Source organism: Hypanus sabinus, chromosome 2 (assembly GCF_030144855.1).
Source record: "Hypanus sabinus isolate sHypSab1 chromosome 2, sHypSab1.hap1, whole genome shotgun sequence".
Taxonomy (NCBI): Eukaryota; Metazoa; Chordata; class Chondrichthyes; order Myliobatiformes; family Dasyatidae; genus Hypanus; species Hypanus sabinus.
In genome coordinates, this window is record NC_082707.1 from 60,952,538 (window position 1) to 60,975,591 (window position 23,054).

A 23,054-nucleotide genomic window follows, 5' to 3' on the forward strand; every position below is an offset into this window, starting at 1 on the left:
ATTCTTCTTCTTCTTATTATTATTATTTTATTTTATTTTCTTCTATATTATGTATTGCTTTGAACTGCTGCTACTAAGTTAACAAATTTCATGTCACGTGCCGGTGATAATAAAACTGATTCTGATTCTGAAATGTTATCCCACTGATACTCCAACCACTGTTATATTCCCAGAGGCTAGCTTCAATTATGACTGCTTCACTGTTTGTACTATCTGGCTCAAAACACTCTGCTGGATGCAACAAATGTCAGTCTGAACTATGCTGCAATATATGTGGAGTGTGGGGTATTATGTAAATGTTTTTTTCAGGAGATACCAAGGAAGATCTTAGAATGTTACATATTTGATGCAGTGTATAAAGATATTTGCAGGGCCTCTGATAAACTGAATGAGAAAGTTAAGCTTTAGTACTGACAAAAATGGGTAAAGGTTTACTGAAATTTTTGTCTCTAAAAAATAAATTTACTAGGGCTCTTTGGTGTTCAGAGTATATTATTGGACATGATCATTGTCACTATACTTTTAAAAAGAGAATTGTTAAAGACAAGTAAGACACCATGTTAAACATCTCTGGAGAAGAGAGCAGGTCACTAGTTAGTATGTTTTCACAAAAAATGGAAGATAATCACATTGATTCCTGAACATTGTTTTGTTCAAACTAATCCCTGCCTGTTGATCAGCCTGATTGACAGTTTTAACTCAAATTAGCCAGAGAATGGTTTGGAGGAGGGCTCAGCCGAGATTCAGATTCATTTATTTTTCATATGTACATTGAGAAATAGAGTGAAATATATCATTTGCATCGATGACCAACATTGGATGCTCTTGCAAGTGTCACCACAAATTCTGATTCCAACAAGCATAGCAGAAGCATTATGTTCAGCAGGGTAACAACATCAACAAAAGCAACAAAACAAAACAACAGTACTTCTTCAGTTTTCCATAGAAGAATCCTGCCAAAATTTTGTAAATAAATATCCTGGCTCATACTGGCATCTTGATGTACTTATCGCTGATCACTTCATAAGCACACTGTTGCCCTTTATTTCGGTCTAATTTTGACTAAGGAGCAAAGGGTTAATAGTGTGGTTGCCAAATAAATACTAAACCACGCAATATTGTTCCATTCCATGAAATGACCCAAGTTTGGAAATAATTGCAGCTTTTAGAGTCATGTACCTTTTTCTTTTCAGATTGCAATCCATGTATATCCACCTGTAAGCCAAGATAAACCATTTCATGTTGCACAAGACCGCACTTATTTCTCTTTAAAGTCTCATTATGCTCGTGTAATTGCTGAGTATCTCTCCTAGGATTTCAAGATTTTCTTCCTCAGTGCATGTAGTAATCAGAACGTCATCCTGATTACACAAGCAGTGATTTATTCCTTATTAAAGCTTGTCAAGAGTTGCTTGGAAAAGTTCAGAGGACGATTTAACACCATAAGGGAGAATGTTGCGGGAATAAATTCCCTTTTGCTTGTTGATGGTTAAAAATTGTTGGCTATCTTAATTGATGTTTAGTTGTGCATACACATGAGACAATGTAATAGCATTACTCCAGCGAGCTCAGTAGAGGTATCTTGTGTTATTGGTGATGGGCTTTGTTAGGTATTAACTGCTTCATTGAGTGTGATCTTGTGGAATTAGTAACACACACAGAATGCTGGGGGAACTCAGCAGGCCAGGCAGTATCCATGGAAAAGAGTAAGGAGTTGACGTTTTGGGCTGAGGCACTTCATCTATTCTCTTCTGGAGCTGCCACCATCATCATTAACCCATCACTGTGGTTTGTCTTCAGCAGACCTCCCGCCTCCTGAAGTGTATTTGATTCCTGTTTGATCTCTGCTTTCAATGCTTAGGGATTAGACTGCAGCATTCAATCATCAGGTTTCTCACCTGGTTTAATTGGAGGTGCAGCTTGTGGCCAAAATTACGTCACTGGAATCATTGAATAGGTTGCATACTTTATGTAGTAGGCTATTGAGACATGATTTTGCAATCTGTTAAAGGGATACAGTTTTTGAATTCAGTTTTGGTTGTTGTATCAGCTTTTCTCTATCAGGATAGGTGTAACATATCATTTTCCTGATGTAATTGATAGAGCCATACGTGATTTGTTGCATTTCACTAAGCATTCCATTTGTTCTGTTTGTAAAACTTACCCCTGAATACATCTTCAACTAGTGTGGAAATACCCTGCGAAATTCTGTAAATAAATATCCTGGTTCATCAGAGAGCAGTCTGCAACAGTTTTTATCTTCAGCTTGCTATATTTGTTGTGATCATAAACTTTACCTGAGAATCCTAATTACCATGCTTTCCATTTTTTTCTTCATTCTTTCAACTACAGTGTGGAGAAGTTTAACATGATCATCTGACCTTGCCTTCACTTTGGGTTGTGTCTTGTAAACTGATACAAAATGACCCTTTTGTTGGCATCTATAGCAGATGGCTCTTTTGAATTTGCATCACTGTTCTGGGTGGCTGCCAACGCAACAACTTCATCTGAATATTTTTTCTCTCTTAGGCTTCAAGTAGATTTGGTACTTTGCACTGTAGATTCATAATTATGTACAGTACAATCTGTTTGGAATGAATGAAATTCTCTTATATTTAACATCACCATTTCTGTCAAAGTTGTTGTTTGACAAGCCTTTTCAAAGTTACTTCTGATTCACTGAGTGACTTTAATTGAATCCTTCTAGCTGTCAATACACAAGCTATCTCTCAGAGATCTGTTAACAAACTCAGATTTGCAATATAATGAAAAGCTCTTCAATGCTGGCCTGTAATCACTGATTAACTTGACATACCTTTGCTTTAGTGTTCTGACCTGAAGCTAGTAATAAATTATCCATCTACTAATAGCACTATTTTTCAATAAGGAAGGCAGGGTTTATTTGACCACCATAAGTTTAATGGTATGCCTGGTAAGTAGTGATAAGGCTTTCTGCATGACGTTCCAGGCAGTTTCTTGTGTTGTATGAGAATCACCAGGATAAAGGTTGGTAGTTTCCAAGAGGTAGTTGCATTGTAGTTGGGAAAGCAAAGAAAACATAGAATATTTGGTTATTGAGTGAATGTTGCTGTGCCTTTTGGATAAAGGATGAGGGAGCTTAATTTCATTTAAATTGAAAGTTACTTTCCCTTTCAGCATCCATTTTTATGCATAATATGCACTGGAGCTCTCCTTAGCCTTTCTATCTGCATATACTGCAATCAATGGCACTCTTTTAGAGCAAAGGACCTAATAAGCTGGATGCATAATTTATACCTCTTTATAGACACATGAGACTTCAATAATGGAAACTGAAGTAAAAAAAAAACTGCTGGAGGAACTCAATATATTTGGCACTATCTGAGGGGGAGGATGCAAAAAAAATCATTCAGTGTGAAGTGATACACTTTGGAACTTCGAACATGAAGGCAAAATACAAGGTTAATAGACACGTTTTAACAGTGTGTAGGAACAGGTATAATAGAATCTTTGGATCCAGCAAAGTTGCAGCACAAGTTGATAGGGTGATTGAATAGGCATATGGTATGTTGGCCATCATTAGTCAGGTCAAAGTTCAAGAGCTGTGAGGTAATGTTGAGCTCCATAATAACCCTTGTTATACCACACCTCAAACACTGTGTCCCATTCTGTCCGAACTCATTATAGGAAGGATATGTAAGCATTAGTTAGAGATTACCAGGATGCTTCCTGAAATAAAAATCATGTTTTATGAGGAAAGATTGATTGACTAGGGCTTTTCTCTTTGAAGTAAAGGAGGATAAGAGGCAACTTGACAGTGGTGTGTAAGATTATGAGGGGCATAGATAGAGTGGACATCCGGCCCCTTTTTCATAGGGCAGCAATGACCGGAATCAGAGGATGTCTGGACATCTGTTTAAGGTGAGTGGAGGAAGGAGAGGTCAGAGGTAGGTTTTGTTCTGTTTTTCACAGTATGTTGGGTGCCTGGAACATTGCTAGGCATAGTTGTAGTGGTTGATGCAATGGGAACATATAAACAACTCTTAGAAAGGCACATGGATGTAAGACAAATGTTAGGCTGTATTGGAGAGAAAGTTTCAATTGATCTTAAGTTAGTTTTATGTAGGTAGCACTACATTGTGCTCTGAAGGTCTGTACTATGCTGTACTGTTCTATGTGCTATGGTCTAATTCTTTATCCACCCTAGATACTGCTCAACCTGCTAAGTTTCTCCAGCAGCTTTTATGTTCTCTTTCTTTAATTCCTAGTACCTGCTGCTCAGGTAGGGAGGTAGAGAAACACATCAGGCTTTGATGGTCAGCTTCTTATGCTCTCCAGTACTTTTTATGCCTGCCTGTATAATTGTAGATAGTCCAGGGCAATTACGTTGTCCTAGACAATATTGACACTCCTTGCTGACATGGAAATCATTTCTGCCTGGAAATTCCAGTGTACATAAATGTGCATTGTATAATGTTGGAGATAGTTCAGGTAGGTAGGCTGCTGCAAATCTTGGTGTAGCTGTTTCAGGACACCTAGGATTGGGAAACTAGTAATATTTGAATGGTGAGTTAGTAATGAAAATGTTTTGGTGATGGGGGATTGATAGTTTTGGGTGTTGGGTGAGCCCAATAGTGTTTGAGTAGTGGGGAGTGTAAAGGAGATGGTACTAGTACGGGGAGACCAGCATTGATTTGGTGATGTGGAGGCTAGATCATCGTTGTAAATGGGCAGGAGAGTAGGGCATGATGGATGGCCTAATGCAGTGCTGGGCTGGGTTTTCTTCTTACCTGACAACATAGGAGACCATTCAGCCAGATGTTCAGGTCAATGTTGGCTCTCAGTGATCCTATACCATGACTTAATTTCCTGCAAAATGCTCTCTTCTGTATGCCCATTAACGCTTTATGATTCTTCTACAAACCACCGACTTGATAGGATTTATATACAGTAGCCAACTGGTCCATCAATCAGCATTTCATTGGGATGTGGGAAGAAAACTGAGTACAATGTTATTGAGAACATACAAACTCAACAAGAGTTATCAGGCAGAATTTCCAATACTGGGAATGCCCAGCAATGGATGTTCCTACAACATTGGTCCAAGTTCCCCTTCAGTGGACTGACATCGTTCTGCATGTGCCCACTTTGGAAATGATATTGGAATGCAGGAGAGACTTGAGGCAAGAAGGATTTCTGGAGTGAAGGGAAACAATCCAGAAATTGCTTTTACTGATTTTCACTCAAACAATAGAATTAATTTGCACACGTGAAAATAACAGCAATATGTAGTTTAATTTCCCAGGTGCCCATTTTTGCATGAGATATTTCATCTTGTCCATTATCTTCTGTAATTAAATGTAGAGATGTTTAAGTAAGTTCAGTTTATTTATTACAGACTTTTACTTTGATGTGTAACATATATTGTACCACTACTAGAAACTAAGGAAGACTTACAGGCAATAGAGCATTTTTCTCTAAAATTTGTATCTTACTAACAATCCACTTAATGTCTCAAATTCATATCATAAATAATGCAGTGATTTTTTTTGCAAACTCTGTGAAAGTCACTTTATAAGCATAATTTTAGATAGTCTTATCTCCATCCTTTACTTTCTTCTGCACAGTTTATAATGAAGAATTTTTATTGGCATTAGCATTCACATATTCAATGTGGCCTACTTTTAAATCAGGCCAATCATTGTTCTAAACACCGGACTCAGCCCTAGTGTCGATGAAACATGATTGAATAAATTGCATTTGAGTCATCATGGTAGCAATTCACATAAAGTGTTTGGATAAAATATATTTATGTGCAATCAATAACAGTTTGATAGCATGTATTTTTAAACAAACTAATAACTGCATCATGATAGCACACAGAGGAATTTTGCAGGGACACATTAATCTTGGTGCTATTAGAAGACTAAATGCTAATGCTTTTCAGACATTAAATAAGTTATCTTTTGCATTTGGAAAATTCTCTGCTACAGTGATCCAACTCAAACCCTTGAGTGCAATATTAATTTTCTAAATGATTCCAATTTAGTTTTTCTAAAAATCATCTATTATAATGTGTATTAATGGGATAAATGCAATTGTAGTTTATTATTGAAAAGGCCACCAAATAAAAACAGTTCTTAAATTCAACATGACATTTTGTTTTGACCATCTCTGGCATATTATCATCAGCCATGTTGGCTACAACTGATTTAAAGGTGCTGACTCTGTTTTTTCTTTTCGACAGAGGTTGAACTTCAGCCAAGTCCATCTGTAACATACAGGATAATCGGGGGAGTTTTGGACTTTTATATCTTCTTGGGTTCTTCACCAGAGGGTGTTGTTCGTGAATACTTAACGGTAAATACATAGTCATTACTTGGAACTCTTTGGAATTGGATAAAGCTGCATGCTAACATTTCACAGTTTTGTAAACCATTCTTGTTATTTTAGTGGAGTGTCTGCTTTTTTTTTGCTTGGGATGTCATTATAATGAATGTAATTCTTCCTTTTCGGTGGCGGGCTAAAATAATGTAGCTGGTTGGCAAACCAATGATGCCTGCCTACTGGTCTTTGGGATTCCAACTTAGTCGCTGGGGTTACAAGAGCCTTGATGATGTTAAAGCTACGGTGGCAAGGAACAGAAAAATAAATCTCCCATATGTGAGTAGAACACATTTTCTTATAATAAACTGTTGTATAATGAAAATAGTTTTACACCAATGTTCCTTGAAAAGGTTATCACTCAAACAGTAATATAACAGATTTACAGTAATTGAGGTATAATTTTTTGCAATGATTGATTTTAAAACATATAAAACAGAAAAAATAGGAGCAAGTGTAGGTTATGTGATTATGTGAGCCTATTCTACCATTCAAGATGAACATGTTTGACTTTCTATTTTATGCCAGACCCCTGCACTCTCCACATTACCCATGATGCCTTTGTGTAGAAAATAACCATTTTCCCTCTTAAATGTATTTACAATTCTTGACTTCCACTGTCTTTGATGGTTTAAAAAGAATCCACATGTTCACAACCTCAGTGAAGAAGTGTCTCCTTTTTTCCATCCTAAGTTTCTTGCCCTATATACCAAGACTGTGACTGCTGGTTCCAGATACCCCATCCAAGGGGAACATGCTGCATCCAGTCTGTGTAACTATCAGTATTTTGTATGTTTCAGTAAGATTTACTTTCATTCTTTGGAAATGTAGTGAATATAGCGGTATTTAACCCAATCTCGAATAAAATATTCACATGAGAGTCTACAGACACTGTATGGAGAAAACAACAATCTACTGGAAGAACTCAAGGAGCATTTGTGGGAGAATAGGAAGTGTTGAAGTTTTGGGTTTTGGCATTAAGCCTGAGAATGGAGAGGCAAGGCAGCCAGAATAAAGTGGAGGAGGGGAGTGGTGAGAAAGGATTAATGAACTGAGCATGGGTTTACCATGACGGGCAGATAGTGCCAAGTAGAGAAGGTGAGTGGGGTGGATTGAGAGCTTACCTAGGAAAGCTTGTTTATGACAATGCAACTAAGGAGGATGACAATTATAAATAGTAATAATTTTGATCCAATTTCAGGAAAACTGAATATATTTTAACAAATATAACCAGAATTGCTGCTATTAAAAGAGTGTAGGTATTGTTGAAATACAACTCACAAAAGTCTATACATCAAATTCTTTAGGATATCCAGATCACTGATATTGACTACATGGAAAACAAAAAGGATTTTACTTATGACAAGGTGAAATATCGTGATCTGCCTGAATTTGCACATGACTTACATAACCATGGGCAAAGGTACATCATAATTTTGGTAAGTTTCAGGATCACTTTGCCCTCTTTGTCATTTTGTTTTCAATTTGTAAGTAATTGAAATGCATAGTTTATAAAAGTAACTGAATGTAGAAAACAAATTAAAAGTATGTATGTTATTTTGCTTAAGCAATCCCTTGCCTTCACCTTTCATAGTACCAACCTTAACATCCAGTATATCTTCCCTTATGAAGTTTGCCAGCTGCAAAATTGTCCTCTCCCTACCCCTTTCACCTTTCCATGATGACCATTCTCTACATGACTCCCTGACTCTGTCATCCCTCTGCGCTTACCCCTTCCTGGCACTTTCTTGTGCAGCTAGAAATGGTTCCACATCTGTTCATACACCTCCCCCAATAACTTCCTGCCCTTCCAGCTCCAGAAAAGACTCATGTGTTGCTCTGTCAAGTTTGTTCTCCAATTTTGTGCACTCAATGTAGCTTTCTCTACATCAGCAAGAAGTGTGGACTAGGTGAGTATATCGCAAAGATCTGCATTCTGTCTTTACTTAACATCTTGAGTTCTTAGTTGCTTGTCATTTCAACTCCACTCCTAATTCACATACCAATCAGTCTTATCCCAAACTTCTTCTTGGCTATAATGAGGTGAAGTGCAAGCAACAACCTTTAATCCACCTGGGTAGTCTACCACCCAATGGTATAAACATTTTCAGGTAATCCACACCCCCTATGCTCTTTTTCTTTCTGCTTTTGATCCATCCATGACCTCTCATGTACTTTTTCCAACCCCTTTCCTTGCAGTCCAGTTTTATTCCTCTCCCCATCTGGTTCCATCTGCTCAACATTCCACACCTCACCTGGTTTTATCTATCACCTACCAGACCCTGCCTTACCCCTCACTCTCAACTTTTCTTATTGGATATCTGCCCCTCTACTCCATCATTTACGATGCAGTGTCTCAACCCAAAGTGTTCACTGCTTCTCACTACAAAGACGCTGCCTCTGTTGCTGGGTTCCTTCAGCAGTTTGCATTTTCAAGTAATGTTAAGTTGATGATTTGATTTCTACTGCATGTACAGGTCAAAATACATGTTTTTATTTTCTAGTGAGTTTTAACATTTTTAAATTCTGTAATTGAAGTTTTTTCCCAACTTCAGAGATTCTGCATAAACCTGGTGCTTCTGCTGTTGGTACATTAGTAGACATGCTCCTTAGAATGCAATGTGAATTTGGCCAAATGATTTCTTAGAGAAGGGAACACTGATAGATGAGATGAGGATGATTGTGGGATTAGCTCTCGGCAGGAATCCACCCACATCCATCCATATGTTTTATTGTTTTACAACATTGAATCACAGTAGATTTAATTTGGCTTTTTTGACACTGATCAACAGAAAAAAAACTCTTTCATGTCAAAGTGAAAACTTTGGGGGGGGGGGGGGCGGTGCCGAATACTTTTTATAGGCACTGTATAAGCATGAATAGCAAGGTGTGCCTCTACTACTTTAGCTTCAATGCCCGTGAGAAGGTGATAGTGAGCCATCTTCATGAGCTATAGCAGTCCATGCAGTGAATGGGCAGGATGATGAATGAATAGTAATATAGTTAATCAAATTATTTAATTAGGGAGGGGGATTTATAATGCAATTATGCAGGAACTGGGGACCATTAATTGGAACAGATGTACTCAGGGAAATGAGGAAGTTGTTTAGGGAGTACTTGCTGGAGGTTCTGGATAGGTCTGTCCCAATGAGGCTGGAAAGGATGGGAGGGGGGAGGAACCATGGTTGACAAGAGATGTGGAGCATCTGGTCAAGAGAAAGAAAGAAGTCTACTTAAGGTTTAGGAAACAAGGCTCTAGATAGTTACAAGGTAGCCATGAAGGAGCTTAAGACTTGGGAGGTCTTGAAGGGGGCATGTAAAGGTATCAGTGCTTGGGATTAAGGAAGAGGTAGGAGAGGAAACCTGTGTCTGGAATCAGAGGAGGTAGGGGAGGTCCTTGATGAATATTTGTCTTCAATTTTCACCAGAGAGCGGGACCTTAATGATTGAGAGGACAATGTAAAATAAGTTGATATGTTTGATCATGTTGATGTTACAAAAGAGAATGTGCTAGTATTTTTCAAAAACATTAGAATAGGTAAGTCCCTGGGACGAGATGGGATATACCCCAGGTTACAATTGGAAATGAGGAAGAGATTACTACATCCTTGGAGATGACTGCTGCGTCCTCACTGGCCACAGATGATTGGAGGGTGGCAAATTTTGTTCCTTTGTCTAAGAAAGAGTATAGGGATAATCCTGGAAATTATACTGTAAACCAGTGTGTCTTACTTCAGTGGTCCGTAAACTATTGGAGAGGATTCTTACAAACAGGATTTACAGGTATTTGGATAAGCATAATCTAATTGGGGAATAGGTCATGCCTCTTGAGACAGCCTGATTGAATTCTTTGAGGATGTGACAAAGCACATTGATGAAGGTAAATCAATGGATGTGGTATATATGAATTTTAATAAGGCAATTGATAAAGTTCCTCATGGTAGGCTGGAGAAAGTCAGGAGACATGGGATCCAGGGAACCGTGGCCGTTTGGATACAGATCGGCTTGCCCATAGAAATCAGAAGATGGTAGTAGATGGATATTATTCTGCCTGGAGGTATTCTCCCAGTGGCATTCTGCAGGGATCTGTCCTGGGACCCCCACTGGAGTGGAAGGGTAAACAGTCAAGATGTGGAGCATATTGGTACCAACTACATAGGTAGGAAGTTCTGAAAGTTAAGCAGAAAGCTGAAAAGCATGACCTTCAGGGTAGTAATCTCTGGACTGTGCCTGTGTCACATGCCAGTGAGGGTACGAATAGGATGATTTGGCTGAGGAATTGGTGCAGGGTGTGTGGTTTCAGATTTCTGAATCCTTGGGGCTCTTCTGGGGAAGGCATAACCTGTCCAAAAAGGACTGATTACACCAGAACCTGAGGGTGACCAATATCCTTCCGAGCAGGTTTGCTAAAACTGTTGGGAATGGTTTAAACTAATTTGGCAAAGGGATGAGAACCCAAGTGATAGGGTTGAGGATGGGCATTTGGTATAGAAGTAGATGCAGAATGTAATGAGACTGGCAGAGAGGACAGGCAGATGAGAGGGTAGAGTTGCAGTTGGTGGGATCAGTTGTAGTGTAACGGGGACAAAATTGGAAAGCGTGGCAGATACAGGACTGAAGGTGTTATATTTGAATGCACACAATATATGGAAAATGATAGATGATCTTGTAGCTCAGCTAGGGGATGTCATGTATGACATCGTGGGCATCACTGAGCCATGGCTGAAAGAAGATCATATTTGGGCATTTAATATCTGAGGATACACATTATATTGAAAGGGCAGGCATGTAGGCAGAGGGGATGTCGTGGTTCTGTTGGTAAAAAATGAAATCAAATCCTTAGAAGGAAGTGACATGTAATCGGGGGATGTAGATCTCTTGTGGGTAGAGTTAAGAAACTGCAAGGGTAAAAAGACCCTGATGGAAATTATATACAGGCCTCCAAACAGTAGTCAGGATGTGGAGTACAATTACAATAGGAGATAAAAAGACATGTAAAAAAGGGCAAATAGTACGATAATCATGGATTATGCAGGTATATTGGGAAAATCAGGTTAGTGCTGAATCGCAAGAGAGGAAATTTATAGAACATGTATGAGACGGCTTTTTAGACCAGCTTGTGATTGAGCTGACTAGGGGAACGATAATTCTGGATATGTGAAGACCCAGATTTGAGAGGAAACCTTAGGAGGCAGTGATCGAATTTACTCTGCCTTGTTAGAAGAAGTAGCTAAAATCAGATCTATATTACAGTGAAGTAAAGGGAATGATAGAAGCTCGAAAAGGGGGCCAAAGTTGATTGGAGGCGACATTAGAAGGGATGACAGCAGAACAGCAATGGTTGGAGTTTCTGGGGGGAAGTTTCAAAAGTGCAGGATAGATATATCCCGAAGATGAAGATGTTTTCCAAAAGAAGGATGGGGCATCTGTGGCCGACAAGGGAGGCCAAAGAAAGCATAAAAGCAAAAGACAGGCCATATAATATAGCAAAAATTAATGGGAAGGTTTTAAAAAACCAACAGAAGGCAACTAAAAGGCCATAAAGAGAGAAAAGATGAAAATGAAGGGAAGCTAGTAACAATATAAAAGGATTAAAAAAAATAAAAACACAAACAGCTGGCAGAACTCAGCAGGCCAGACAGCATCTAAGGGAGGAGGTAGTGACGACGTTTCGGGCTGAAACCCTTCATCAGGAGTGAAGTAACATGGAATGGCTGAGGGGCGATAAGAAGTGGGGGGAGGAATGAAGTAGAGAGCTGGGAAGTGATAGGCTGGAGGGAAATAGGCTAGGGGGAAGGTGGAGAATTATGGGAAATAAAAGAGAAAGAAAGGTAGGGCTGGAGGGAGATTATAGTGAGGGGGGAAAAAGAGAGAGAAAGAGAACCAGACTAAAATTATAGATAGGAATGGGTTAAGGGGGGCAGGGGTATCAACGGATACCTGTGAGTTGAATGTTCATGCTATAATATCTATAATTTTTATCTATAATTTTAGTCTGGACAGCATCCTCTTTTCAGACACCACCGTCAGAGAGTTCAGTTGTCCACAACATCACTGGCCTTGCAAATGAGTTGATTATTTCTGTTGGTGTCTGCCACCCTCAGCCTGTTACCCCAGCACACAACAGCAAACATAATAGCACTGGTCACCACAGACGCGTATAACATCCTCAGCATCGTCCGGCAGATGTTAAAGGACCTCACTCTCCTCAGGAAGTAGAGACGGCTCTGACCCTTCTTGTAGACAGTCTCAGTGTTCTTTTACCAGTTCAGTTTATTGTCAATTCGTATCCCCAGGTACTTGTAATCCTCCACCATGTCCACACTGACCCTTTGGATGGAAACAGGGATCACTGGTGCCTTGGCCCTCCTCAGGTCCACCACCAGCTCCTTAGTCTTTTTCACATTAAGCTGCAGATGATTCTGCTCACACTATGTGACAAGGTTTCCCACCGTAGCCCTGTACTCAGCTTCACCTCCCTTACTGATGTATCCAGCTATAGCAGAAAAAAGTGAAGCAGTGTCTAGGTCCCTGGAGGTTGTCAATTGACATCGAACAGCATAGCAATCTGCTCACTTGCTTTAGCGGAGGTTCACAGGAGGGCATCCCTTCTCTACCCAAGCCCTCGGTACATTGCTGGAAATTCTGCTGCTCTGCCCTGCCTCTGCAGCATTGTTAATTCAGCTATTCCCAGTTTACAGTGTATTTTCAAAAGTCCTATTGCCCCACCGCTCCTCACCATTAAAGGGAGCAGGCTGGCAAAAGCTGACTTGAAGTGCTGTTGGCCACTTGATGTTGGTGGTGTTCGGGTCTGGCTTCACTGATATGCTGTGCAAATGAGAAGACAGCATTCATTTGGGATGCTGCCTGCATAAGAATCTGCAGGTCAATTGTACCTTCCAACTATCATGGCCATCTGAGCTCTTTTTGGACTTTTCCTCCAAAGATATAAATGATTCCCATGATATATTGATACATTAATAATCACAATGCATATGACTACAGTGAAGCTGCTCAATTATTTTATTTCTGATGTTGATATTAGAATTACACACTACTGGTCTTTTGGGAGCATCCAATCAAAAGCAATTTGGCATCCAAGGTTGCAGGTTGTGAAACGCAGTAATATCTAGTATTGGAATCAGCCTAGGAAGGCCGAATTGTTGAATTCTGACACAAGCAGCACAAATAATAAAGTGAGATTCAATAAATTAGTGGGTTTGTTTCAGTAAGTAATAAATAATCATAAAAATCCAACAGATTCATGAATAGGCTTTAGAAATTGGAACCTCAGGTTAGTTATAATGTGTATCAGTGTCAATTTCACGTGTGTCATTGAACAAGAAGGTGCTCAGGGAAGGCAAGGTGGAGGACAAGTGAACGAGTGCACCACTCTTCACCAACAGTTATTAAGCACATTAAGATTGAGCCTCTATTTGATATGTGAGTCTAAAGCATTTCTCTAGTAAAACTGATTATTTAAATTAATCTATTATTTTCCTAACACAGTACTCATTAAACAGTAGTCATTAATGTCTTGGGGAAAAATTAACTGATGGTTGTGGGTCATAATTGTTCATTATTCCTTTCATCTTCAAATCTAGGACCCAGCCATTAGCACCCAGAAGCTGATTAATGGCCCGTATCACTCTTATGATAGAGGCACACAAATGGGCGTCTGGATCAATGAATCTGATGGAAAAACACCCCTTTTGGGAGAGGTAATGGAAATAATCTGTGGTTCTCAAAATGATAGTGAGAAATCTTGGAGAAATCAAATCTGGCAATATAAACTCTAATTGGAATGGAGAAATCAATTTAGGTTCCTATTTATAATATTATACTGTAAATTTTTAAGATAAAAGCAACTTTTTACTACCTGATTCACAGAACTGTTTGTTTTATTTCATGTTTATTATGATGATAACATGCATTATTTTACAAATAGTGCAGTTGTATTTCTGTCTCATTTAGGTTTGGCCAGGTGAAACGGTCTTTCCGGACTATACAAACCCCCAGTGTATTAAATGGTGGATAGAGGAATGTGATAAATTCTATCAAGAAATAAAATATGATGGCCTTTGGATTGTATGTTCCATTTTATCTTATTTGTTAATAATTTTTCCCTTCTGAATCTAATTCTAACTCTCATAAGTGTTTATTAATTTTGTGCTGTATCTCATTTACAGGATATGAATGAGGTGTCAAGTTTCAAACCAGGTTCAATAAAAGGATGTATTAAAAACAAATGGAATAATCCTCCTTTCATTCCAAGTAGGTTTCATTTTGGAAGCAAATAAGCTTTACATTTCAATCACAGGATATTTAAAAAGACTCAACCTGGAATTTTCAGCTGGCTTATTGGCTTGAATTGTACTGTTGTTAATTATTGAGCATTTTCCATACCAATGGCTTGGGTCTAAACTATGCATTTCACTCCGCATTTGTTAATAAGGTTTTAGAATAAATATCTCCTGTGGTTACAATATTAACTCTGTTCCTTTCTTCACAGAAGTTGCCTGTTTGTCTGAGTATTTCTGATATTTTCTGATTTTTTTTTCAGATTTCAAGCAACTTTTGTTTTTCAATAAATATGTTTATATTTTTGTATCACCATTTACACAACACTTTAGGGAAGAAAGTTTATAAAATAAACTTTTTTAAAGTCTTGTATTAATTTAAAGTAGTTAGAAATCTGTTTACCTTGGGAAGTACTCCTCCCTTTCAGGGAACATCACTGATGTTTTCGCTCCTGTAGGATAAAACTGCTAATGGAGAAATGATTGGAAAGAACATTGCCTTCAAGTATTGTTTCCTGGTTTCTTCTTCATAAAACTACAAATGATTTGAACCTTACAATATGCAGATTCATTTCACAGTTCTATTGGTGCATAAATATTTTCAAATTTGTGCATATGTTTATGATACACATTTTTGAAAGTTTGTCAAGTCACTATCTTTGAGAAACTGTTCCCTGTCTTGTAAAATTCAGCTGGCTTTTCTCGACTGAGATTTTTAATTGCCAGTTTGAATTATTCCACATAGAGTAATTAGGAGGAGAATATTTAGTGATTACACCGCATTTCTGCATGAGATTTGCCTTTGAGACCGGAGAGTGAGAGATTCTAACCTATAGTGTAACATGTTGCTGGATGCTTTAATCAAAAAATAAGGTGTTGAAATAAAATCCATATAACATAGAATTACATTATTTTTCACTTAATGCTATTACTATTTTACAGTAAAATAACTGCTGAAGCCATGAACTTAATGCATGTGTTTGGAAATCACAATTTTTTTTTCTTTTGAAGGGATTCTTGACAAAATGATGTACTCCAAGACTCTTTGCATGGATGCCAGACAAACTGGGGGAATACATTATGATATGCACAGCCTTTATGGTCACTCAATGATACTTGCTACTGAAGAGTAAGTACTATATATAGAGTGTGTTTTAATGTGTTTATGAAATTCACTGTTATGGCGTGAAAAGTTTGTCCAGTCATTTGTTCCAGAGCATTAGAACTATCCAGTAGCACAGTGCTTTCTAGGAACAAATGACCCAATCTCATTTCTTTTTGCTTTTTGATACACAGAGAAGAGTAGTAAATAAGTAATCAGTCGCATGTTGCTGTTACCATCTTATGTTGAACTCAACTCTAACCACTTGGATGAAAGATCTAGATGTCCAATGTCTAATCCATTGAACTTCTTTCATCTGTAAGCAGCATTGCTGGATCATGGAAGTAGCTTATCTCTAGCTAAGTTATTCATGTATTCAACACTCTGAAAAGATATTTTCACGTATGTCTCAATTACTGTAAAAATGTACTATTAACAAGATATACTACAGAATCAATGAAAAGTATTCAGCCATAATGAGTGTGGACGCCTCTTAAAATACTAGTTTGGACCTTTCCCATGATTTTTGTTCAAAATGCTGAACCAATTTTGGTTTAAGAGTTAACACACATCCTGTCATCATGATTCTTTCTCACAAGTCATTTCATATGAAAGCATCTTTTAGTCCTCTGATTTAGAGCGTTTGAAAGTACATTGAAAATGTGTGCATCAGTCCTGTTCATTGCAGATTATAGGTATAGCTTGTTCAAGAAATTTTAAAAAATACGCATTGGTAAGGACAGTCAAGCTCGCATGTACAGTTGTATGAAAGTAAAATAGAAATAAAAGACATTCTTAAATAAAAATCTTGTGCTTTTGAACGGCTTTTCTTTTCCCGTTCAGAATATAATAATATGCTGTCATTCATATAAAATTGTGGCCAAAATGATGTTCTTCACATAATTTAAAATGTAGTATTCACTCCTGTGGTGACTGCCTCTGTTTTACTAGAATAGATGGGAGAATAATGACATGTATTGGTTTTAGATAGAACCTTAATATCACAAAAGAGAAGAATAAGAATTTTTGTCTACTCTGACAAAAATTGTCTTTGTTCCTTTTTCTTTTACCTTTTTTCTTATTTGTCTCACAAAATACTGACTTTTTTTCCTCTATTGCTTCCACCATTCTGTTCAAAATGGTTCTCAACATTGCCTTGATTCTGTAAGGATATTCCCTGTTCCCTTTCAAATTCTAATCAGAGACCAGAATAATTTTTCAAATAACCAACAGGTGTAACTGAAAGTGGTTCATCTTACCTTCTTTTGAAGTTAAGTATGAAATGAGAACTTTACCACAGAATTTCAAATCTTTTGCATCATGACAGATAGTGTTAGAGACCTGGACTGGGAATGAAGGCTGGAGTTTTGTTCAACTGAACATCTGGAGGAATGTGACAGCTAGGCCAGGCTTTGCACTTGAATTTAATATCTGTACACTTCCAGCTGAGGTCAATGACCATTGATCAAGAGCAACAACCCTTCGTAAATTTCTTTTTCCACCAAATGTACCAGGGCTAATTATAGCATCACGCTAAAGGTCAGCTGAGAATTAAGACTGAAAAAGCAAAATGTTTCAGACTTCCAGGAACTGCAATGAAAACAGGCAATGCTGAACACTTTTGCCTAACATCTGCAGAGAGACACCTCGAATTAAGATTCCGGATTATCGAACTCCATGCCTTTTATACAATTGTTCAGATTGCTTGGAAACTTAAGGAATGGAACGTATCCTTGCCTGCCAGCAGTAGACAAGTGCAGTATCACCATTTGTACTTGCATCCTAATGTTCAGCACTGTCCAGGCTTGTATCTTCTCATATATTAATGTCAGCAACTAAAAGATGAATCTTACCATATAACCCCACTGAACTTTTCAATAGAAGCTAATGATGCACAGACTCTTCAAAACAATTAATTGGTAAACTATAATACATTTTTAGTTAAGTCAGAAAATATTAATATGATGTTTGAATATTCAACATTAGATCATCTTGCATATATTGTGTGCTACTACATTCCATCAATAATTCCTTTGTTTAATATTGCAGTGTAATTAAACGTGTGTTCCCTGGGAAACGTAGTATCATTCTATCTCGATCGACTTTTGCTGGCTCAGGAAAATACTCAGGACATTGGCTGGGAGATAATGCTGCAAACTGGAATGACATCAAATGGGCAATTCCTGGAATGCTGGAGTTTAATCTCTTTGGTATTCCATATGTAAGTGGATTTTAGAACACATAGGTGAAGTTGCAGTGAACGCTATAAAAGATACATTCATTTTTGTATTAGTTTTCAAGGTATGCTTGTTCTGTGACATGAATTATGCAAATAGAAGAATGCAAAATCAAAGTAACTATTTATCTTAAAGAGAATTTGTGTGTTTAAAGAGGCTGAATAATTACAATCCTTTGAAGGAGTAAGAGAATCACAACTTTACTTCACCTTTGCAGATTGGGGCAGACATTTGTGGTTTCTTTGATAATTCAACTGAAGAACTGTGTAGGAGATGGATGCAGGTTGGAGCTTTCTATCCATTTTGTCGGAACCACAATGCTGAAAATTATAAAGTAAGTTTTCAAAAGCTGGCTATGAATATTTTATTGCAATAGGAGGAAATAAATTATCACTGTGATATTAGGTTTGATTTTATTAATAACTATGATAACACAATTCTTTGTTCTTATGCAAACATTTTTGTAGCCTCAAGATCCAGCTTTTTTTGGTGAAAACTCACTTTTAGTGAACAGTTCCAAGCATTACCTGAATATTCGGTACACATTGCTTCCTTATCTCTACACCCTCTTTCATAAGGCTCACACCTCTGGAGATACTGTTGTTCGACCACTGCTTCATGAGTAAGTTTTTTGAAAAATCAGTAAAAGTTGATGATTAAACACATATCAGGACAGTGTGAATCCATTTTCCAGGAAAGAGAAGTTTTGTAGACCAAACTTAAGTGAAAGTTATTTCTGCTTGTACGGTTTGAACTGAAATTAAGATGGACAATGAGTTTGTTTAAAGCTGCTCAATGGTAATTGGTCAAGTAATTTGCTAGTTAGGTTGATTTTCCGGTTGACCTGACTTTGACCTTCTGTCCACCATGTTTATACCCATTTGAGCTTGACCATAGCATCTATGAATTACATGAATTTAAAACCATATTTTCTTCACCGAATATCACCACCATTGGCTATTATCGCAAACTTTCAAATAAGCATCTTAAAATGGAATCGCGATGGACCTGAGAAGTAGCTATATCTGTCTCAGTCAATAAGAGAGGTATTGGGAAGTACAGGAGGATCTGGGTGCAGAAGGAAAGAGGAGTATTGTGGGCTGGATAGAAATGAATTCAAATAAATGAATTTTTTGGGCAAGATTTGCACAGTTGTAATCTGCAAAGATTACCTTTATGAGTTGTATCTTTCATCTCTGAGGGTCACATTAACAATTCTTAAATAACTAGGTGCACTCTATTTTCACCTTGGTCGTTACAGATTACAGACGAAATAAGTTTGACACAGAGTCAATTTACTTGTGAACAAACCCAGTCTGAGTGTATTGGTTCTTGTGTAGGAGATTGTCCTGGGACATAGAACATAGTACAGCACAGCAACAGGCTCTTCAGCCCACCAAGTTGTGCCAAGCCAAGTGAATGTGTAATCAAATGGCCAGCTAAACTAAACCCCCTCAGCCTTCCATTTTCTTCACATTCGTGTGCCTATCTAAACATCTCTCAAAAGTCTCTAATCTGACTGCCTCTACCAATAGGCAGTGCATTCCAGGCACCAACCACTCCTGCCCCTCAAATCACTTTGAAATTACCCCCATTCACCTTACATGCATGTCCTCTGGTATTAGTCATTTCAACCCTGGGAAAAATACTGCCTGTCTACTTTATCTATGCCTTTAATAATGTTCTATCTTCTATCAGATCTCCTCTCAGCCTCCACCACTCCAGAGAAAAGAACCTAAGTTTACCCAACCTCTCATTAAAGCACATCCCTTCTAATCCAGCCAGCATCCTGCACCATCTTTTGCACCCTCTCCAAAACCTTGACATCCTTCCTGTGAGGGGGTGACTAGAACTGCATGCAATATCCAGATTTGATCTAACTAGAGTTTTATAAAGCTGCAGTATAAGTCCCTGAATTTTGAACTCAGTGTCTTGACTAATAAAGATAAGTATTCCATATGCCTTCTTAACCACCCTATCAACCTGTGTGACCACTATCAGGGAGCTATGAACTTGGATCCCAAGATTCTTCTGCTCATCAATATTTTTAAAGATCTTGACTTTAACAGTGTACTGTCTCTTTATATTTAACCTACCGAAGTGCAAAACTTCAAACTTTGCTGGGTTAAACTCCATCTGCCAGTTTCCAGCTACATCTGCAAATATCTAGCTATATTCTTTGCAGGTCTTCATCACTAACCATAACACCAGTGATCTTCATAATACCTGCAAATTTATTAACCCACAGATCTATATTTTCATCCAGGTCATTTATATACATTGCAAACAACTGAGGTTGCAGCACAGATTCCTGCGAAATGCTAGTAATCACAAACCTCCAGTTAGAAAAATCCCTTTGACCACCACCCTCTGACTTCTATGAACAAGTCATTTCTGAATCCAAATGGCCAATTCTTCATGGATCTCATGCATCTTAATCTTCTGGATGAGACTCCCACAAGGAACCTTTCCAAATGCTGTAATAAAAATCTTGTCGACAACATCCACAGCTCTACCTTCATCAATCATATTTGTCACCTCATCAAAAATTTTAATCAAATTAGCAGGGCACAGTGTGCCCTGCACAAAGCCATGCTGGCCCTATTAGGCCATAGTTTTCTAAATGTTCATAAATACTACCCCTAATAATTCTTTCCAGTACCTTCCCCATCACTGACATGAGACTCTCTGCTTTATAGTTTTCAGAATTATTCTTGGTTCACTTTTTGAATAATGGAACAACACTAGCTACTCACCAATCCATTGACACATCTCCCATGGCTAGAGGGAATAGACAAATATTAGTCAAGGCCCCAGCAATCTCTTTTCTTACATTTCTCAATAACCTGGGGTGTATTCCATCCACTGGGGATGTACCCAGCTTAATGTTCTTTAACAGACCCAACAGTACCTCCTCCTTTACTTCAAAATGCCCCAGGATATTAATACTATCAGCTCCCTAACCTCTACATCCTTCCCTTTGGCAAATACTGATGTAAAATACTCATTAAGGACCTCATCCACATCCTCAGCATCCAAACAAACGTTCCCCTTTATCAAACAAGAGAATCTGCAGATGCTGGAAATCCAAGCAAAAAAAAAAACAACACCCCCCCCCCCCGATGAATGGTCTCAGCCCAATACGTCGACTGTTCTCTTCTTTGTAGATGCTGCCTGACCTGCTGAATTCCTCCAGCATTGTGTGTGTACACCCCTTTTTAACCATGTCTGGTCCTACCCTCTCCCTAGTTATTCTCCTGCTCTTGTATGCATAGAATACCTAGGGATTTTCTGTAATCCTGCTTGCCAAGGACTGTTCATGGCCCCACCTGGCTTTCCTAATTCCCTTCTTAGGTTCTTTTCTGGCTTCTTTATAATCCTCAAGGGCTTCATTTGATTCTAGCTTTCTAAGATTTTCCTTTGTCCTCTTGACTAAATTCATCACCTCTCTTGACATCCTTACCTCACCATCCTTCTCTTCTTACTGGAACTATAGTCTAATCTATGCAGCTGGTCTTTAAACACCCTAGACGTGTCAGATGTGGACTTGTCCATTCTTGTCTAATGCTCTCATAATTTGCCCTGCTCCAAAGTAATACTCTCCTGCAAGCTCCATACTTATTCTTATCCATAGCTATCTTAAAACTTAAGGAGTTGTGCAAGGTTGGTCACCTGCCCAGGCTCATTACTGCCCCAGGTCTAATACACCTGCTGCTCTTGTTGGGCTATTGGCATGTTGATGTAAGAAACCCTCTTTTTCTATCCAAATCTCTTGCACTAAGAAGGTCCCAATTTATATTAGGGTAGTTGAAGTCTTCCATGACAACAGCCCTATTTTTTTCACCTTCATCTGCCTGCATATCTGTTCTTCAATGTCCCGGAGCTTTGGGAGGGTCTGTGCTACAATCCCATCAGAGTGTAATCTCTTCCTGTTTTTGAGTTCTACCCATATAGACTCAGTGGATAAACCCTCCAGCATGTTTCTTTTGAGTACAGCTGTGATATTGCCCTGATTCAGAGTGCAACTCACTCCACCCCCACCCCACTTCTACCTCCCTCACTATCTTTCCTAAGACACTGAAACCCTGGAATATTAAGCACCGATTCCTGTCCCTCTCTCAACCAAGTGTCTATATTGGCGGCAACATCATATTTCCATGTTCTAAGTTCATGACCTTTATCTAGGTTCTGACTTCATCACCATACTCCTTGTATTCATACCCATAAAATAGAGAATAGGTTATTGGTGTTCCTTATCCAACCCTTGACCAATGGATCTGATCCCCAACATTATAATCTTTTCTTAAACCTCTGCAATATTTCTCAGCTTTTTTGATGACACAGGCTCCAAGCTATCAACTTTGTCTTTTCCATGTCTAGATTTGACTTTCCCGAAAGCCAACTTATCTGGGGTTCACCTCACAGTCTCATAGATTTCTACCTATAATTTGAATCTTGTGACTATCACATAGCTTCCCAGGTTTCAGCAAAATGTCTTTTTGTTAAATTTTAATATTCAAATCACTTCAAAGCCTTTGTGCTTTCCAGATAATTGCCCACTCTTCCCCTTTCTTCCAGCGTTTTTCTCATGTAATTCCTGTTTTTATCTCTACCCCTGACTCCTGCAAAATTCTGCAAATTGCCTTGGAAGATTTTGCAACTTTAAGGAAAAATATAAAATCTTGTCTCCATTGTGCTTTGGTAAAATAGTGTGTTTTTAATACTCCATTTAAACTAGTTTTTCAAGAGATATAAAATGATTTGATAGTGTTTGTTTTTTCAGTAATAATTTATATAATATTAACATCCTCTGCACTGAGGAGTAAAGCAGTAGTTTTTTCTCATTTTTATCCATGTGATTTTATTATACAAATAAATTAATTATTTTTTTTTAAAAGGTTTCCCTCAGACAATGTGACATGGACTGTTGACCATCAGTTTCTATGGGGACCTGCTCTTCTTATCACTCCTGTGTTGGAACCTGTACGTTACTTAAACCCTTTCCGTTCCTTCAGTGTGTGAAGTTATTAGCAAGCTCATTATAGCAAAGTT

The 23,054-nt window shown here is 38.2% G+C and overlaps 1 protein-coding gene across 1 annotated transcript in view; it reads left to right on the forward strand.

Annotated features, from left to right (window-relative positions):
• si (sucrase-isomaltase) overlaps nucleotides 1-23,054 on the forward strand; it is a 155,291-nt gene that overhangs the window by 32,171 nt on the left and 100,066 nt on the right. The window contains exons 9-19 of the mRNA XM_059946950.1: nucleotides 6,227-6,339; nucleotides 6,517-6,642; nucleotides 7,671-7,802; nucleotides 13,968-14,084; nucleotides 14,338-14,451; nucleotides 14,553-14,637; nucleotides 15,675-15,792; nucleotides 17,815-17,986; nucleotides 18,220-18,336; nucleotides 18,470-18,624; nucleotides 22,901-22,985. Coding sequence (XP_059802933.1) covers nucleotides 6,227-6,339; nucleotides 6,517-6,642; nucleotides 7,671-7,802; nucleotides 13,968-14,084; nucleotides 14,338-14,451; nucleotides 14,553-14,637; nucleotides 15,675-15,792; nucleotides 17,815-17,986; nucleotides 18,220-18,336; nucleotides 18,470-18,624; nucleotides 22,901-22,985 — 1,334 coding nt within the window. The remainder of the gene's footprint in view (nucleotides 1-6,226; nucleotides 6,340-6,516; nucleotides 6,643-7,670; nucleotides 7,803-13,967; nucleotides 14,085-14,337; nucleotides 14,452-14,552; nucleotides 14,638-15,674; nucleotides 15,793-17,814; nucleotides 17,987-18,219; nucleotides 18,337-18,469; nucleotides 18,625-22,900; nucleotides 22,986-23,054) is intronic.